Genomic DNA, 20,622 nt, shown 5'->3' on the forward strand with positions numbered 1-20,622 from the left:
TTATATTTTGCCACAAATTGATTTATTTAATTTGCATTGAAAGTTAGATATATATGAGCAAGCAACCGTGGATCTATCTGTTCATAAATTTTAGGTTTCTTCTAAATTTCTAATTAAGCTATCAAATGGCTGTCTAGGTGAACAACCGGTTGCTTGGTTACTGGTGGCAAGTGCATGTCCCGTAAGGTGGTCATGGGATCGATTCTCCTAGTCATATTATTGCCATTAAATGACACCCTTTCTCCCTCCCCCCCTCTCACCTTCCCCTCTTGGTAGTGTAGGTTTCGTCAACTTGTCTTAATCTGTAGTATAAGCCGCTGGGAAAATCAACTCCCTAAAACAAAACAAGAAAACATAGTACAACATGCATGGAAACAATAAATTTAAATTAAAGTTAGAAAGGCCAACTAAACTAGATATAATTTAAAAAAAAAAAATCAAACACCTTAAAGTTTTTTTACCAATAATTCTTATTTCAATAGACTGCTTAAGAAATAATAACTTGCATAAATTAATATACTGTAAAACATGAAGGAAAAAGTTCAAATAAAAATTCTTAAAAAAACAAAAAAACAAAAAAGAAAACAAAATAATATTTTAATTTTTCTTGGAATAGAGTGTGTGTGTGAGGAGTCGTCTATCTATCATCTCCAACTTGGTGTTTGAGAGCTGGCAATTCTTCAGCCCTTGCTTTCTTTGTGTGTTACGCGTCTTCCCAATTTAGATTGGCAGCAACATTGACTCTGCAGAACCCTTGAAAGTTCAAACCCATATGCAACCACTCTCATAAATGATTGTTCAAATATTTGAGCAACAAGTGGATAGTCGTGGCACCACTAGCTTGTAAGAAGAAGAATATTCTGTGCCTGTGTCTGTGATCATGTCTTTGAGTTGGTTTCTTTTTAGTTGAGTTGTTCTTCTGAGTTGATTTGTGCCTGTCTGTGATGTCTTTGAGTGGTTTCTTTTATATATATATATATATATATATTATGTTTATTGATGTTTGTTGAAATTTCAAAGAACTTTGAGATAAATATTTTATTGGAATAATTATTATTTTTAAATTTTATTTTATATTTTTTGGTAAGTTGACTTTGTTTTCTTATTGAACATGATCAATAAAGTATATTTTTGAACATGATTGAGTGAGGAATGGAGGATATATTAATTCTTTTTTGGACTTTTTGAATTGTATTCATCAAATATATATTTGTTCCCTCTATAATTTTTTATTGGTTTTCAATAAATTAAGGTAAAACAAACGCATCTTAAGGGGAAAATAAAGATTTTTACAAAGATGTATGTTTTTAAATTATTAAAAAAGAAAAAAAAGGATAAAATTACAACTAATTAAATAACCTTTATGGATAGATCTTTTAACTCACATAAACATGTGGAAATTGGAAAGTACTACAATTGATTTTAACCATTTTGTAAATACTAATCATGCCAGTCATTCACATTAATGTACAAGCAAGAGGGGAGGGAGATGAATTTCTCATAATAATTTGGTTTACAGCAATCACACTACACAGGTTGCAGATTTTAGGGGTTGTTTGGCGCTATATTTAATTTAAAAAAACAAGTTCTTAATTACTTATTGAATAAAGATTTATTTAACCACTTATTTATGATGAAATATGTATATTTTTGAGGACCATGCCAAAATAAGTGATTTCCCCACCCCACCCTTTTATAATGATATCTATAAAATACATTTAAAGCACATGCTCTCCCCCCCTAATACAAATTAAGTTTGTCCAAATAAGATCTTTTAAATAGCTTCTAAGTTATTAAAACGTAAGCTGAAGTTTAGTTTACAGAAAATGATGTACACACCAATAGGATGTAATGGAATTTCACACACTAACATTTTATTGTAATATCGTCTTTTCCTCCTCATTACATCTCTATCCCTATTACTATCGTTCACTTATCATCCCCACCACCATCACCTGTTGCCTCCATCGTTTGTCGGTGCACATATAAACCATTCTCAAGAAGATATCACTGGCGGCGAAAAAGTAGGCACCATACAGAATCAAAAGCATAACTCTGACGTGCTAGTGCTAGAGAAAAAATTGAGAGGTTGTCGAGGGTTCGTTTGAAGTTGGGTTGCATCTTTTTAGTTTCATTAGCAAAGGGGGCGGAGAGATGGTTGCATAGGGTGGGGGATTGCTCAGGATCAAGCTTGTACGTGGTGGATTTTTTTTTTTATTTATTTATTTTATTTTTAGGGGGAGGGGAGGAAGAGATAGAGGCATTTACTTGAATTTGTGAAATAAAATGCTTATGTGTGAGATTTAGAGAGGTACTTATTTGAATTTGTCAAATAAAATGCTAGTTTGTAAGATTCTATTACGCGTGAATGCAAAGTGTTATGACCTAATCAGACCCGACCTTCTTATCTAAACGCAAATTAAGGCCTCAAGCAGTCTGGCTGAGTCATCGCACGATGGCAATGCCATCATAAACTGCATGTATATATATATATATATTATTTTTTCTTTCAATTTGATATAAAATAAGATTTTAGATTAATTATCTCTCCAAAGTCAATAGTCAACAGTCCACAATCCTTTGGTTTTAATATTGTGACTATCTAATCACTTAAGATCAATATTTAATATCATATGAAAACACCAACTAGCTTTCGCCCTTAATTTGGGGTTCACAAGTTGCCATTTTTTTCTAGATTATATGTAAGAAAGAATTGCACACTACAATCAATCAATGAGGAATTGGAAAATGGTTTCAGCATTCAAGTTGGTCTATATGGGGTCCAATGGTCGGAGAACGAGAAAGAAAAATATCAATGTAAGTACCACGGTTTATTATGCGAGAAAAAAATAAAAGAATCTGTACAACGTCAGTATAGCAATCTTTTTTTTTTTTTTTTCCCCAAAATATATCCATCCACATTCTCTCTCTCTCTCTCTCTCATGCCTTAGGATTTCAGGAATAAAGTGCTTACTACCCTGACCCAATAAGAGCCTAGAGCAACAAATGGCAATTATCTACTGCGTCGAATGATCAGTTCGGTCTGAATCGATTTTTTACATTGATCATTTTCAAATTGAAGCCAAACCATTAAAGGGAGATTTAATTTCGGGTTTTTTATTGGGTTGTTTAAACGAGCTCTTAACGGTAACTTATTGGGTTTGTAAAATAATACACTTAGGAAAAAAAAAAAAAAAAAAACATACCAAAGCCGAACTATTAAGCATCTGGTTCGGTGTTTCTAATCAGTTCAAGTTGGTCCGACGGGTTCAAGCTGGAATTTCCTAATGCCAACCCAAACCCAGCTTAGGGGGTGCCTTTGGAGTTGAAGAATCATAGCTTGTACAACCCAGCCAAACATGTTTTTCTACTCTGCAGTTGAACAGTAGTTAATACAGAACATTACTAGTCTGGTCTAGAGTCTTAAAAATTGGATCGGATCAGATCAGCAAGGCTGATCCCTTCTCTACCCGATTCAGCTCGGGCTGACTCTGTAGTTAAAAAACCCTAAATGCCTGGAATATATCGGTTTCTATGGTCAATCTGGCCTTCTTGTTTTTCAAATTTCAAATGGAAATGCAGTTCTTGGTCAAATTTTTATCCTCTCAAGTGTGTTACATTGCCCAGTGCACTTTAAAGTGCATCAGGGTGCACTTCACTTGTACATTGAATGTTTATCCTCCCAAGTGCAATGACCATCGTCTGATGCCCATCTAGCCCGAAAGGCACGAAGCATTGGTGAAGGTTCTCAGACCATAGTTAACACACACCCACAATAAAAAATGAATCCAATTGTGCAGTAAAAGGGGAAACAAATTTAAAAAGAGGACTTCCCCCCCTCCCCCCTCCCCAAAAATAAAAAAAATAAAAAAAATTCATCCAAATGAAGTCATCTTTAAATAAACACTCAGCCAAAGTCAATAGGACAACTAAGAAATTCATTCTGAAATTTTAAATTTATAACAAGGCCACATTCATGGTACAGACCTTCTAATTAGTCCATGTGAAAACTTCCTCTTAATTTATCCTCCAGGCCAGCATGAACTCATCACTTTATATAACAAGTCTTCAGAAGGATGACCAATTAAGTTAATCAAGTTATCCTTACCAGCCAAGATCGATAATCATGGCCAATAACCATCTTTTCTTCTTTCTTCTTCTATCTCTACATGCAATAGCTGCTTCTGCACAATCAGGTGAGCATTTCTAAGAGTGACTAGCTAGTTATCACCATTTCTAGCTTCCCAATTAACTCGATCCCATTCTTAATTAATTTCTTAATTGGTTTAATTATATATTAACTTGTTTTTTTTCTCATGTTTCTGCAACTTTTTGTAGTGTATGTAAGCATAGATTGTGGTAGTAGTAGCAGTAGTGCTTACAAGGACGATATCGGGATCACCTGGACTGGTGATGGCACCTACATCAACACAGGTGAGAACAAAGTGGTGCAAACTACTACTAATTCTATCTCTAAAGTGATGAGCACTCTTAGGGTTTTCTCAACTCGAAAGAAGAATTGTTACTCAATCCCCATCACAAAGGGAACAAAAGTTCTTGTTCGTGCAAGCTTTTACTATGGAAACTATGACAAGAAGTCGTCTCCTCCTAGCTTTGATGTACTATTGGATGGAAACCTTTGGTCAAGCGTGGACACTTCTATCAGTAGTGATGTGCTTTTTATTGAAGCCATATTAGTTGAAAGAAGTGATTCCATAAGCGTTTGCTTAGCCCAGACACAGCCCAATCAGTTTCCCTTCATTTCAGCACTTGAAGTCAGGAGTTTGGAATCTACAATGTATCCCTATTTTGACTCAAACTATGCTCTGCTCTTAAGAAGAAGGAACTCTTTTGGTGCAAATCAAACTGTAAGGTATATCAATTTTTTTCTTCGACCTCTCTCATTTTATGGTGTTTATAGGATCATGATCGTTCCATACAATCCTTTTGGTAGGTTCTCCTACCCAAGGTTCTAAAACTTGGGTTTCGATTAAGTTTTGACCAGCCAAAAAATGAGTTCGTCTCGGTTTAGATCAGATGTCAGTCGAAACCTGGGACTTTCACTAGGCTAACTCGAACTTTGGTTTCAAGGCAAGGCCCAGAAGTTGTTTTTTTGCTCTGATTCTTATTGTGTTGCCTATTTTTGACATTTTAAACTCAATCCATGCATTAGTTTCACATGAAGAACACTAAAAATATTGTTTGTGATTTTGATCCAAGTTTGATATTGTATATTGTTCTTGGACATGGTATTGAATAAGTTTTAATCGGAACATAACTCCTTCAATATAAATGAGATTTAAGCAAACTTGGATCTATTAAAAAATTTTGTTTTGATAGTTTTCCAACAAGTCCAAGATTTCTTAAATCTGATTTATATTGAAGTATTTTTTTGGACATCAAAACAAATGAATAATTTACCGCACTTTTGATTTTTAGTAATGTTTTACCATATTAAGATTTATGGAATTTTTAGATTTGAGAAAAACTCCAGTATTATAGAGTTGAAAATTGCATCTACCATCGAAAATCCAGTTTTTGTTCTTGAACTAGGGGGTTAATTTTTTTTCCTTTTGGAATTTGATTTTTTAATTATTTTTATTGGATTCAAATAGGGCGTATTTGCTTATTTATAAATAGTATCTCAAGTAAATGAAATTCATTTACTCAAATGATATTAGACATAACTAAGTGTCCGTCCTGGTTTCTAGCAGTTTCTAGCATAAATACCTGTCAGTCCTAGTTTCAAGCCAAGTTTCCCCTAATTTCGATGGGCATATATGTCGAAACCAATTGAAACCATCGAAACCCGATCGAATTTAGGAATTTTATAAAACCCCCCTTCAACTCGTCTTGGAAACCTACGAAACCGAGTTAACTCGGTGGTTTCGGTTGAGCTTTTCTTCCATGCTCCTACCATTTCGTCCTCCATAAAATTTTATTGCTACCCGAGTTGCAAGAACTTTACTACCCCGGCTCGCAGCCAAAGAAATGGTAATCTTGAAGGATATTTTAGAAAATGCAAAACCCTAGGCAAGGGTAGTTGTGAAACCGAAAGGAAAGCGTATTATTCCATTTCTTTGGCTACATCTATTAACATTAATTTAACGGTGATGGTGGGTTTTGAATTTATAGGTCCCCAGATGACATATATGATCGAATATGGGTTCCAGAAATTACTGGAAATGGGTTAATTCCTGTTACAAGTAGTGCCTCGACGATCAACACCACTGATACCCCAGACAACCCTCCAATTATTGTGCTTCAAAATGCAATAACTACAGCGGATACATCTATTTACATAGAGTTAGACACTAATCTTCCAAACCAAGAAGTCCCTGTGTACATGAACTTGTATTTCTCAGATGTGGATCAGCAAACCCAGCTACGATCCTTCAACATCGATGTCGATAGCATACCCAGCACCACTGACCCCGTAACTCCACAATACGCAGCACTTACAGAGGCGTCCCTCAACGGCTTCAATGCTTCTTCCAGTAATATATTTACTTTGGTGCCCACAATTGATTCTTTACTTCCTCCATTGATAAATGCAATGGAGGTCTTTGTAGTTGCTGGTCCACTCACAAATGGAACCAACACTGCTGATGGTACGTACGTAAGAACTACTTAATTACTCGATCATTAATGTGTGTTTTTTTTTGTTTAATATAACAATAATAAACATTTCTTGCTTGCTCGATGTTGTTGTTGTACTTGATTGATGCAGTGGAACAATTGAAATTGTTACAAATTCAATTCTCTGTGTTAGCTGGATGGAGCGGTGATCCTTGTCTTCCATCACCATATACCTGGGATTGGGTTAATTGCAGCTCTGATGACACGCCTCGCATTACAGCACTGTAAGTCCGATTTGGAGACTTGATGATATTTTTTGGGCACCCTCCATAACTCCTTAATGGCTAGCTAGTTTTTGAGGATGAGTACTACGGACCCAATTCCTCCTTAACACTATTGTATTGTATTCAACTTTTTTATATGTTTCTCTTTTCAAGAATACATGAATTATAATAGCTTATATATGGCTAGGGTTATAACAGGGTTGTCGGGTTGAGCTGGTCTTTTTAAAACCCCAGTCCAACATTGAGTCACCTTACTTAATTGGGTCCATAACCGATCCGGTCCTGACTCAGTGTCTGAAAAATCAAACCCTGACCCACTCTCAGGGCAGGGCAGGGTTGGGCTGACTAACCCTGATTGATCCTGACCATGGCCAAGGGGAAGGTAGATGCAAGGGTTGAGCCAGGTTGGGGAGAAGAGGAAGAAGAAGAAGAAGAAAAAATAAGGCAAAGAAAGAATTGAAGAACGAGAGTACATATAGTAAGCAGGTGGAGAAGGAAGAACCTGAAGAAAAAGATAGGGTTGGGCTGGGCCGAACTGGGCTTAGTCCAAAGCCTAAACCCTAACTCAGGTCCAGAAATTCTCGGCAGATATCTCAGACCATTCCGACTCGGACCAACTTGCACCCCTATTCATGGCTTCATCTGTTGACATAATTAAATATTATCTTGATTAATGTTTGAAATGAAATGCATGCAGGTATCTCAATGGCTATGGGCTCTCTGGAACACTTCCGGATTTTAGCTCCATGGATGCTCTTCAAACCATGTGAGTGGAATTATTTACTATTAATTACAACGCTAAATTCAAAAGTACATAAATTTTGATGAGTCTCAAAAAAAATATTTTAATAAATAAATAAATAAATTTATGTTCTTGATGAGCTAGCTAGGTTGTTAATTAATCTGATATTTTAATACCACTTTAATTGTTCATTATTAATGTTCTATTAACTCATCGTCTACAGAGATTTACACAACAACAGCTTCACGGGAGATATTCCTTCTTCCCTAGCCAATCTCCCCAACCTTGTAGATCTGTAAGTTTATTATTATTTCTTCCACCCCTCTAATTATGATGAAACACAATATTCCTCATCTCTCTCTGCCGCTGAATTGAAGGAACCTGGCGAATAATGAGCTCAGTGGAAGCGTACCTACCTCACTCTCCCAAAATAAGAAGTTAAAATTAAAGTAAGTGATCATTCGAAACTGATAATCTATTAATTACAAGTGTTTGATCGATGTAATATTCATTTGTTTATATGTTGCAGTGTCTCAGGCAACAAGATATTGTGCGCTACTGATACCAAATCCTACTGCCAGAGTTCTTCAAGCAGCTCTTCAGGGACTCCATCAGATAATTCGACAAATACTACAAGCAGTAGCAGCAAGAGTAGCAGCAGCAAGTTACCAATAATATTAGGAGTCACAATCCCTGCTTTCATCATTTTCATTGCCATCGTCGCATTCCTGGCTATCACTTCCCACAAGAGAAAAATTGCAGCCTTTGCAAAAACCAATGCAGGTTAGCCGTTAGCCACCCACCTTAATTTTAAGATGCTTGGTTATATATTGTTGTTATTTCAGGGCCGGGCTGACTTTGTCTAACCTAACCAAAGTTGTAGAAAAATAAATGGTTAATTTTACCTTTTTGTCCTTTTAAGATAACATAATATTTTTTTTTCATGACGGTAAATCCTATCATTTCACATAAGATAATGGTAGTTCATAATGATAAGCCACTTTCAATTTGTATTGAAAACCCTTTACATACTTAATTGCCTTAAATAACTTATGAAAATAAAATAAGGGGCAATCAAAAGAAAGCCAAAAATTGATTAACTGGTCCATTTCTAGGGAATAAAAATTGTTGATTTCTCTATTTCTTTTTTCTTATCTCCCTTAGTACTTGGTAGATAGGTAGGTAGGTGAAAATAAAAATATATTATTTGGTGCTACTCTGATTTCTAACATGTACATTTTGTTCTTTCTTATATGCCCTTATTATAGGACAAACAAATGGATCTAACAAGCCAAGTGTCCCACCACCACAAAGAGAAGTAATGCCTCCAGAATCCAAAGATGTAGAAAATGAACTTCCACATCATGATATGGAAGCAGAGCTCTCTGATTTAATGGATCAACATACATTTCAACATCAATACGATGGGAGAAGTCCAAATCCTCTATTGCACAAACCCTAGAGAATTAGGGAAAACCCTAATCACATTGTTGTCATTGTTGTTTTACATTCTTGTACTCCTAAAATCAAAAATACAAACTTTTGTTTTAGCCATGCATCCTCTATGAGATTGTCAAGTGTAACTACTTCATCTTATTCCTGTTTTTAATTGCTTTGGCAATCCACAGTGAACTGAATGAAAAAAAATATTTTAATTAATCTTAATGTGGGGAATGGTTTGTATTGGCAATTAATTTCAAATTAAGATAGTAAATTTAATCAAAATACTGTCCTATATGTGTTCATGAATCCCCCCGTACTATTTCATTTTCCCATGTATTGGTATCTATTAATTCTCTTGTAATCTTGGATTTTCAAAGCTCTTTATTTTGCCTATGGACTTTTTTATTTGGATAAAGTTTTCCTCCACCCATAGAGGACGGTTCACCCGCCATCGTAGTTCACAAATCTCTCCAAGGGTTTTTGTATGTTCCAAAATACCCTCTCGATACCTATTATCGCCCTACAGTGGAAGGAAACTCTATAAAGAAATAAAAAAAAAACAAGAGTAAGAGAAAAAATAAAAAATAAAAAACATGTAGAGAAAATTGTGCACCCCTTCTTGCTATTTTTCTCATCGTGGTTTAAAATAGATTTTTGGGGTAATTTTGGAAGTTTGTTTTTATTTTATTCTTGCTAACTAACTTTGAGGATTTAGTAAATGTTTTCACAATGGAAAGTAGTGGATGTAAAACAAATTTGAACCTATTTATCTTGTAATTTCCATTCTTATCTAGTAAGATCTAAAAAATTAGCCACAACAACCCACAGTCCTGACTCGATAAAAGCCCAGAACAACAAATGCCTATTAAGGATGTCAAATGATCGATTCGGTCTAATTTTGGCTGTTCGAAACTATTATTTACATTAACCATGTTCAAATTACTGGGTTTATAAAATAATACATAAAAGAAAACCCTTTTATCATTTTCCAAAATTTTATTGATTTCCTCGGGTTCGATTTCACTTTCGGCTTTGGTTGGGCCATTTCGTTCATCCAGTTGGTTTAGATTTGTAACGGGTTTTAGAAATTCAAACAAAAACCGAACTAATAAGCATTTGGTTTGGTGTTTCCAAAAATTTCAAGTCAATCTAATTCAGCACGGGCAGAATCTGTACAGAAAAACCCTAAATTCCTGGAAAGAGGCGATTTCGCCACACCTTGCTGCTGAGAGCGAAGGTGCAGTTGTACAATCCTAGTTTGGATTCGTTGCAGAAATGTCTTGAGCTTTGTTCCAGAGCTGAAGATTGTGATTAGAAGGTGAGGGATTTGAGATTTCGAAAAAGGTTTATACCCTCTCTTACGGTTTTGGGTTGATTTGAAAGAGAAGATGGGTGATGGGAGGATTTTTTCACCTACCACTTAAAATTGTTCATGCATAAATATTTTTCAAATGATTTCTCATTCTATACTCTATTATGTCTAATAGTTACCAAATAATTTTTTATTTTTGATCAAAATGGTTTTTAGTAATGATTTTTTTTTTTTAAATAAGCCAAAATAAAAATGAAAATGAAAATTGTACCAAAAAGGCCCTAAAGTAAAATTTACTGATTATAGAACTTTCATTTTCCTTCCTTTTAGTTGCAACCAGACCAAGCCTTCAGGTTGACTTGGATTTCCAAGGGCTTGGGCTCATGGTTTTTTTTTTTTTTTTCTTTTTGGGATGAAGGAGACAGATATTAACCAAGACTAAAAGGGATACATATGTTTGTACATATAAGGGGAGGTGTCACACCACTTAAAAGTTATATTAATAAAGGTCCCTGTCATTTCAGCAACCTCTTAAAAGCTAGTTATAACGTTCCATGGGACTGGGGTTAGAGACCTAAGGCTAAACAGGTCATAGAGTTTCTTGTTGCAACACCATATCTCGTTTAAAATGATATTTTCTTCGGTTACTCTCTTCCACCCTTGGACGATATCACACAGCTCTGCTTCCATTTCATCTTGAAATGTCAGTCGACCTGTATCTGTTATAACTCTTTGGCCATTAATCAAAGGGGAAAATGTCCAGCTGGCTATTCTAAGTTCGGGATCAAAAACTCCTACGACCAGTAAACCAGATAATTCCATAGTGATGTTAGTTAATATGGAAGTAAGAGGTGGAAGTGGTGTGTGTTGTGGTGAGAGTATAGATGAGTCAGATGATGGTGGAGTTAATTGCATATCAAAAATCCATCTAAACACATTATGCATGACCAATAATGAGTTAGCTTTAAAATCGTACATTATAATTTTGTTTCTTACAAACCAGATATAATAATATGTTATAATAAAAACTGAGAAAAATCAACGGAGGGAATCTTTGTACATGGCTCTCGAGCCAATGAAGGACGCACACAAACAGGTGAGAGATGGAGCAGTAAGGTGCTCGGTTCTTAATCCAAGCGGGTCAGAAGTCCAAATTCGCTTAGTCCAATCACAAGATAGAAAAAGATGCCAAATTGATTCATTGTTAGAGTCACAGAAAACACATGAAGGCTCGACGAGCATCCATTTCGAAAGAGACTCTGACAAGCAGTATTGCATTTAAGACACGCCAAAAGAAGATTTTAAATCAAGGATGTAAATTCAGTTTCCAAAAAAATCTCTACCATTGGATAATCATGGGATTAGTCAAGTTAGTTATTGTTATTTGTTTTGCAGTAAATTTGATAGATAATTTGTCATTTTTTGAAATAAAACATGTCCACAGATCCTCAAGATCGGATATATAAATTCGAAAAATATTTGTATCAGAAGGAAAAACAAAGCACGATTGTAAAAGAGGTCTATTTTAATTTGTGTCAAGCATACATTCATTAACCGGGCTTGGGCTCATGTTGTTGCCTCATCTAGCCCGATGAAGAAAAAAAAAAAATCCAAGTGAAGTCTTTTTTTAAATAAAGAATAAGTCAATAGGACACCTAAGAAACGTACTCATTCTGAAATTATTATATTTGCAACAAGGCCACAATTAATCATGATATAGATCTTCTTAGTTTCCTCTTAATTTATCCGGAAATTTACAGGCCAGCTTGAACTTATCACTATCTATAACAAGTCTTCAGAAGGATGACCAATTAAGTTAATTAATCAAGTTATCGTTACCAGCTAGCCAAGATAATCATCATCATGCTTCTTAAAAAAATATATATATATGTTCTTGATGACCTAGGTAGGTTGTTAATTAATCTGATATTTTAATACCACTTTAATTGTTCATTATTAATGTATGTTCCAACTCATCGTCTACAGAGATTTACACAACAACAGCTTAACGGGAGATATTCCTTCTTCCCTAGCCGATCTCCCCAACCTTCAAGATTTGTAAGTTTATTTACTATTACAATACTAATGTCTAGCTAATATACCTAATTTAATCATCTCTCTCTCTTTTCTGAAGGAACCTGGCAAATAATGACCTCTGTGACCCAAAATAATAAGTTAAAATTAAAGTAGTGATTCGAAACTGAAAATCTATTTCATTCTACCATCATCGATCTCATTGGTCTTTGACTCTGAGATCATTAATTAATTTGAAGTACTTAATTGATGTAATATTCATTTGTTTATAGGGCTGATGTTCTATGTGCAGCAGCACAGGCTGTGCCCAGACACATGGGCCTATCATTCTGGGGGGCAGGGTGATCATTTTGCCCCCCCCCATGTGTTTAGGCGCAGCCTGTGCCCCTAGCACAGAAAACATTTGGCCTTATTTATATGTCCATATATCTGTGTGTGTGTGTGTGTTGCAGTGTCTCAAGTAACAAGAAATTGTGCGCTACTAATAGCAAATGGTGCCAGAGTAGCAGCAAGTTAGCAATAATACTAGGAGTCACAATCCCTGCTTTCATTATTTTCATAGCCATCGTCGCATTTCTGGCTATCAGACACCACAACACAAAAACGAATGCAGGTTAGCCAGCCACCTTAATTTTAAGATGCATGCATGGTTAGATTGTTTGGATTCATAGTAGCTCTGCAACCAGGCCAGTCTGGGCCAAGCCTAATTCTAGTTAGGTTCGCTGTTTTCAGCCCAAGCCTAACTTTGTTGCGCTCAGCCCAATCTGGTCCTGTCTTGATTGATGACTATAATTGAACAGGGTTGTGTCGGGTTGACCTTGATTGACCGTGGCACTCCTTATTTATTTTTGTTATTTCAAGGCTGTGCTGGCTCTGTCTATCCTAACCAAAGTTGTTGAAAAATAAATAGTTAACTTTATTTTTTTACCCTTTTTAAGATAACATAACTTTTTTTTTTTAAGGGTAAATCCTATCATTTCACATTTTCACATAAGACAATGGTAGTTCATAATGATAAGTCACGTACTTTCAACTTGTATTGAAATTTGAAAATCCATTATATCCTCTCTTTTTTTTGGGTAAAAACTTTTTATATCCTTAATTGCCTTAAATAACTTATGAAAATAAAATAAGAGGCAATCAAAAGAAAGGCAAAATTTGGTTAATTGTTTACTAAAAAGATAACTTGGTCCATTTCTAAATTTTTTTTATTTCTCTATATCTGTTTTTCTTCTCTCCCTTGGTAAATAGGTGGGGAAAAAAAATTACCATTTGGTGCTACTCTGATTTCTAACATGTAGATTCGTTCTTTCTTGTGTGCCTTTATAGGACAAACAAATGGATCTAACAAGCCAAGTGTCCCGAGATCAACATGCACTTCAACATCAATACGATGGGAGAAGTCCAAATCCTCTATTACACAAACCCTAGAGATTTTGGGAAAACCCTAATCACATTGTTGTCATTGTTGTTTTACATTCTTGTACTACTAAAATCAAAAATATAAATTTGTGTTTTAGCCATGCATCCTCTATGAGATTGTCGAGTATAACTACTTCATCTCATCCCTGTTTTTAATTGTTTTGGCAATCCACAGTGAACTGAATGAAAAAAGAATTAATTAATCATAATGTGGGGAATGGTTTATATTGACAGTTAATTTCAAATTAAGATAATAAATTTAATCAAAATACCGTCCTATATATGTTCATGAATCCTCCTGTACTATTTCATTTTTCCATGTATTGGTATGTATTTAATTCTCTTATAATCTTGGATTTTCAAAGCTCTCTATTTTGCTATGGACTTTTTTATTTAGACAAAGTTTTCCTCCACCCATGGAGGACGGTTCACCTGCCATCTTAGAGTTCACAAACCCTTCCTAGGGTTTCTGTATGTTCCAAAATACCCTCCTGATACCTATTCCCGCCCTATACTGGAAGGAAACTCTGTCAAAAAAAAAAAAAAACAAGAGTAAGGGAAACAATAAAAAATTTAAAAAGGTAGAGAAAATTGTGCGACCCTTCTTACTATTTTCCTCGCCGTGGTTTAAAATAGATTTTTGGGGCAATTTTGAAAGTTTGTTTTTATTTTATTCTTGCGTGGCATGAGTACTAATCAACTTTGAGGATTTAGTAAATGTTTTCAAAATAGAAAGTAATGGATGTAAAACAAATTTGAAGCCTACATATCTTGTAATTTCCGTTCTTATCTACTAGATCTAAGAAATTGGCCACAACAACCCACAACCCTGACTCCATAAAAACCCAAAGGAACAAATGCCAATTTGGGGTGTCAAATGAACGATTGGGTCTAATTTTTGGCTGGTTCGAATCTATCATTTACATTAACCATGTTCAAAATAAAGCCAAACCATTAAGATGAGATTCGGTTTCAGGTATGTCACTGGGTTTGTAAAATAATACATAAAAGAAAACCCTTTTATCATTTCCAAAATTATATTGACTTCCTTGGGTTTGGTTTGGCTTTCGGCTTCAATTGGGCCATTTCGTTCATCCACCAGTTGGTTTCGATTTCTAATGGGTTTTTAAAAGCCCAAACCAAAGCCGAACTATTAAGCATTTGGTTTAGTGTTTCTATTCAGTTCAAATCGGTCCATATGAAAAGACAACTATGCCTCCTTGTTTGTTTTGAGGAGGAAAGATATAGAATAGACAAATGGGGGGAGTGCTGGCATAGGCAACACTCCTGGACAAAAAATTACTTCCCCCTGAAACAAAAATGTCTCTTATGCAATAGAATAGAGGAACCCCATACATCATATCTCAAACGTACTCTTCTCAATCATTGGAATTGTAATTTATCATTTTTTTAATCTAATTTAATATAAATTATACAATAGTTGTTGATGGTTTTTAAGCGAATCTTTATCCACTCCATTTCCTGCGTGCTCCATGTCCTGCTCGCTCCATTTCCTCAAGTTCCTCTAATAGAAGGGGATAAACCCCATCGAGACAGTGTGTTTGGACAAGGATAGGGTGGTCATTTTCAATCCTTCTATTAGTTAACTCTCCAAAGTCAAAGTCAACACTCAATTTTAATATTTTGACCACATCTTATCAGCTGGCTGGGGAAAGGTCACCACTACCTAATTGCTGGAGAATACTATAATATTTTCCTTGAACTAGGAAAACTTTAAAACTAGTTTTCCCTGGTGGGGGTCCACATGAAGCCATTCGGAAGCAAAAGCAAACGGTTGATTTATTTTTTGGTAAAAGATTCTCTGGACCCCGTTGGATGGATGTAAAGAAGATATTAGTAATGTAGAGAAGATTTATGAAGAATTTTTAGACTGGTTGCGGAATTATGGATCTTTTTGGAAACGGCAGCCAAGTGCTCTGTAGACTATAAGGCTATCCATCATTGGATGAAAATTCAGAGTTAAATTTATAGATTTAGGAATATTAATTTCTTATTTTATTTTTCTATATTAGTTCATTCAACGTTTTAGTTCGATTTCCTTTTAAGATAATTTTGAATAAAATAAAGACATCTTAAAATTTATGAATCAAATCAGTTTCTTTGTTCTTCTTCCTCATTGGAATTAAAGTTTTTCTTTCCTTTACTTTGAGGATTCAAGGTCATGAGTGCTAGAACTTCTTTGACTGTCTCTCTCCTCCTCACATAAAATGATCTTGCTGTCCTTCAATAAATGATGTTGTATGTTTTGTCATATTCTTTGCATCATTGGTGTGATCCTCTATGCTGCTTGCTCAAAAATAAAACCTCCTTTAATTTTTTCTCTATAATATTTTCTTTTGTTTTCTAAAACAATCCTACTGTACTATTATCTGCTTTAAAATATGAACCAACTTACTTCCATAAAAAAAATTCCAAACCAAGTCTACTAAGTCTTCTATAATGAAACAACCATTCAAAGTCAATAGGGCAACTAAGAAATAATTCCTTCTGAAATTTTATATTTGCAACAAGTCCACTTACTAGAGATCTTAATTCTTGTGAAAAATCAATTCCTCCTTGTCCGGAAATTTCCAGGCCTTGATGAACTCTCACCATAAAAAGGCTTCAGAAGGTTGAAATCAATCAAGTTATCCTTAATTATGTGCTCCCATGAAATCATCCTCTTCCATTCTCCATTATTTCTAAAGATTTAAACTACCAGCCAAGATCATGGCCAATAACCATCTTTTTTTCCTTCTTCTATCTCTACATGCAATAGCTGCTTCTGCTCAATCAGGTTAACATTCCTTTTTCTATCTCTTCTTTTGGTTTATTGACTTAGCTTTTTTTTCTTATCACTCACATATATAGTTAATTTTCCTTAATTTGTTCCTGCAACTTTTAGTGTTTGTAAGCATAGATTGTGGTAACAGTAGCAATAGTGTCTACACCGACAAGATCGGAATCGCGTGGAGTGGCGACGATCTCTACATCCACACAGGTGAGAACAAAGTGGTGCGAAAGCCTAATTCTGTCTCTCAAGTCCTGAGAACTCTTAGAGTTTTCTCAACTCGCAAGAAGAACTGTTACTCAATCCCCTTTTCAAAGGGGACACAAGCTCTTGTTCGTGCTAGCTTTTATTATGGTAACTATGACAAGAAGAGATTTCCCCCTTCCTTTGATATACAATTGGATGGTAACCAATGGTCAACAGTGTACACTTCAAGAAAAAATTTGGTTTCTGTGGAAGCCATATATGTTGTAAGGAGGGACAACATAAGTGTTTGCTTAGCACAGACACAGCCCAATCAGTTTCCCTTTATATCATCACTTGAAGTGAGGAGTTTGGATCCTTCAATGTATGATAAAGTTGACTCCAACTATGCTATGTTCTTAGCAAGAAGGACTGCTTTTGGTACAAATCAAAGCATAAGGTACATCATTTTTTTTTATTTTTTATCTTCCCTCTTCATTTTATGGGTTCATGAGATCATCTCATTTAAAAAAATTGGGATGATTCTGGGATCTGATTTTGAAACCGATTAATAAATAGGGGGATGGGACAGATCTCGGACAGATTTCCCAACAATTGCAAAATCAAAAGACCAATAAAGAATCGACTGGAACTAGATCATATATAAGCCTAGTTTTAAGGGTTATGTTGTTATGGAAGATATTTATCCAAATGATTTGGGATTTGAATTTTTTTGGTTGAAGATATTTGGGATTGGTGTTGGTGATTAGGAAGTGTGGAATTCCAAACTTATATTTTTATGTTTAGGAAATGAAGATTTTCTCTTTTAAGTATTTGATGATAGACATTTGATTATTTGTATGCTTAGAAATATATATTCGATTATTTGCATATTAATCAAAGTATTTTGGAAATTTAGACGTTGAAGCAAGGATTAAGTTTTTCTTTGGCCACGGTGAATGGGAATCCATTCATTGTGGGGCTTCAGATGCATGCAAGAGGGTATCAAAAAGGTGTTTTGGGTTTATGAACTCTAGGATGGTGTGGTGAGCCTTCACCTGGTGGTGAACAGAAACTTTCTCCTTGTAGCAATGTTAAGAAACATTCAAGATTTTTTCTATTTTTGGGTAGAAAACATTCAAGAATTGGAACCGAACATTCATGTCAATAAACGAGATCAGATTCCAATTTTGAAACCGTTTAATAAATGGGGTGGTTCTAGGATTGACCCCTTCGGACTAAAACCCATTAGGATAACTCTTCCTAGGGGCGCTGTTCTCTGCACCGCAGCGCAGCCTGCGTTTAAGCACATGGGGATGGGTGCAATGACCATCCTACCCCCCTGCACAGGCTGCCCATGTGCCTGGGCACAGGCTGAGCTGCAGCATAGAGGACATTCTCCCCTCTTCCCATTACCCATAACTGTCTCATGACATCCCTATGTAAGAGAAAGAGAGAAATATATCCTTGAATCTTATTCTAATTAAGGACATCCATTAATGGTTTTGGCAGGTACCCCGCTGATGGATATGATCGAATATGGGTTGCAGAACCAGGAAGTGGCAATGGAATAATTTCAGTTGCAAGTAATGCCCAGCAGATCAGTACCTATAATTGCCTGGACTACCCACCATCACATGTTGTACAAAATGCAATAACTACAGAGAATACGTCAATCCCCATTATCTTAGACACCAATTTTCTTCCACCAAAGGATGTCCCTGTCTACGCTAACTTCTATTTCTCAGATGTTTTTCCGCTAGATACAGCAACCCAGAAACGATCGTTCAACATCGATGTAGATGATGCACCCTTCACCACTACTCCCATTGTTCCACCATTTGGAAATGTTACAGAATTTTACACCGTCAATGCCACTGTTTCGTCCAAAAATAAAGTTTCTTTGGTCTCAACATCTGATTCGAAATTTCCTCCATTGATAAATGCAATGGAGGTCTTTATAATTAGTGGTCCACTCACTAATGGAACCAATAATGATGATGGTAGGTAGGTCTTTGAGCCTTTTATTTCGACCTATCTTCAACATTAGGAATAACTCTTTGTGTTTAATAATTCTTGTTTCTTGTGGTACTTTATGCAAACACTTGCAGTGCAACAATTGAGTTTATTACAAACCCAATTTGGTTTGCTAGCAGAATGGAGCGGCGATCCTTGCCTTCCAGCACCATTTACCTGGGACTGGGTTGCTTGCAACTCCGATGCCACGCCTCGCATTACAGCTCTGTAAATCCCCTTCTCCAAGAGAGAGAGAGAGATTTTAAGAAATTAATGTCTTTATTTGTAGACATAAAAATATTGACTTTAAATGTTTTTGAAATGATCTGTAGGTATCTAAGTGGATTTGGGCTCTCTGGAACACTTCCGGACTTTAGCTCCATGGTTGCTCTTCAAACTATGTGAGTGGGAATTAACTATTGGAAATTAAACTTCAAAAGTACATTCTGATGAGTCTATGTTCTTGATTATTGTTGACAGAGATTTACACAACAACAGTTTAACAGGAGAAATTCCTGCTTTCCTAGGCGATCTCCCCAACCTTCAACTACTGTACGTTTATTTCTTCAACACCCCCCCCCCCCCCACCCCCACCCCCACCCCCAACCCCAATTCTCTTATGAAATGAAACACATTAATGTCCAACATAGCAGCATGTGGGCCTTAGTGCAATGGTAAAGGTTGTTCTATTACGATCAAGTGATCACGAGTTTAAATGTGGAAACAACCTCTTTGCGAAAGCATTGAATAAGACTACGTACATTATGACCCTCTTGACGAGACCCTCGTGCATTTATTTTGCTCTTTTTTTTTTTATACTTTACTAATAGCTGTCTATGTCTCTCTCTTTTGAAGGAACTTGGCAGATAATAACTTTAGTGGAACCGTACCTATGTCACTATCCCAAAATAAGAAGTTAAAATTAGAGTAAGTGGTTCGAAACTTGGATCTATTTAATTCCACCCACCACCATTACCTTTGATCTCTAATGATATTATTAGAAGTACTTACTACATGTAATATTTATTTGTTTCTATACCTAATATCTCTATGTTGCAGTGTTTCCGGCAACCGGAAATTGTGCACCTCATGCGAGAGTTCAGTGCCTTCAAGCAGCGACAAGAAGAGCAACAAGTTACCAATAATTCTAGGAGTCACAATCCCTGTTTTCATTGTTTCATTGGTGATTGTCGGATTTGTGGCTATCGCGTACCATAGGCGAAAAACTGCAGTCTACGCCACAACAATGAATGCAGGTTGGCCAATATGATTTTAAAGCTGCGTTTGGTATGCATTCTAGGTTAATTTTATGATCTCGAATCGTTCAAAAATGCGAAAGTGCCCTAGAATGCATAAGATTCCTGCTCATCCCAACCCTAAATCAGCCCAGGCCCAACCTTGCCGTGCTTCGCTCAGCTTTATTTGGGTTGGGTTGAGCCGTTGAGGTGGGTGGGTCCTGGTTGACCTTGGAAGGTTGTAAGCCATGTTTTTGTTATTTCTAGGGTGACTTGGCCTGGCTTACCCCTTTTTTTTTAATGTATAATATAAGGGAAAAAGAAGGCTCTCAAGTTGTGTGATGCCTACGCCCAAACATAGGAAGGCCGAAATGATTGCCCCAACCCTTGTCAAATGAAAAATCCCACCTTGTTGGAGGTACTACGCCCTCTCATTGCACCCCACCCCCATGCAGAGGTCACATAGTCTGGCAACGATCCTTATCCCATAATATAATTATGTATAATTATATATTATATATTTTTAATATGGAAAAGGCTCTATGAGCCTAAGGCCTACGTACACAGCGTCTCCTCACATA

The 20,622-nt window shown here is 35.8% G+C and overlaps 2 protein-coding genes across 2 annotated transcripts; both read left to right on the top strand.

The window, feature by feature from the left end:
* Nucleotides 1-4,126: 4,126 nt before the first annotated feature.
* Nucleotides 4,127-9,067, top strand: LOC122659763 (probable LRR receptor-like serine/threonine-protein kinase At1g05700). The gene is made up of 9 exons (XM_043854928.1): nt 4,127-4,196; nt 4,339-4,873; nt 6,136-6,611; nt 6,731-6,863; nt 7,561-7,629; nt 7,829-7,900; nt 7,983-8,054; nt 8,135-8,388; nt 8,874-9,067. Exons 1-9 carry the CDS (start codon nt 4,127-4,129, stop codon nt 9,065-9,067), a joined length of 1,875 nt encoding a protein of 624 aa, XP_043710863.1.
* A 7,479-nt stretch (nt 9,068-16,546) lies between these two features.
* On the top strand, nt 16,547-20,076 carry LOC122659853 (probable LRR receptor-like serine/threonine-protein kinase At1g05700). Its single transcript, XM_043855033.1, has 8 exons — nt 16,547-16,613; nt 16,722-17,250; nt 18,303-18,793; nt 18,902-19,034; nt 19,139-19,207; nt 19,287-19,358; nt 19,662-19,733; nt 19,866-20,076. Exons 1-8 carry the CDS (start codon nt 16,547-16,549, stop codon nt 20,074-20,076), a joined length of 1,644 nt encoding a protein of 547 aa, XP_043710968.1.
* The last annotated feature ends 546 nt before the right edge of the window (nt 20,077-20,622 follow it).

Source organism: Telopea speciosissima, chromosome 1 (assembly GCF_018873765.1).
Source record: "Telopea speciosissima isolate NSW1024214 ecotype Mountain lineage chromosome 1, Tspe_v1, whole genome shotgun sequence".
NCBI lineage: Eukaryota > Viridiplantae > Streptophyta > Magnoliopsida > Proteales > Proteaceae > Telopea > Telopea speciosissima.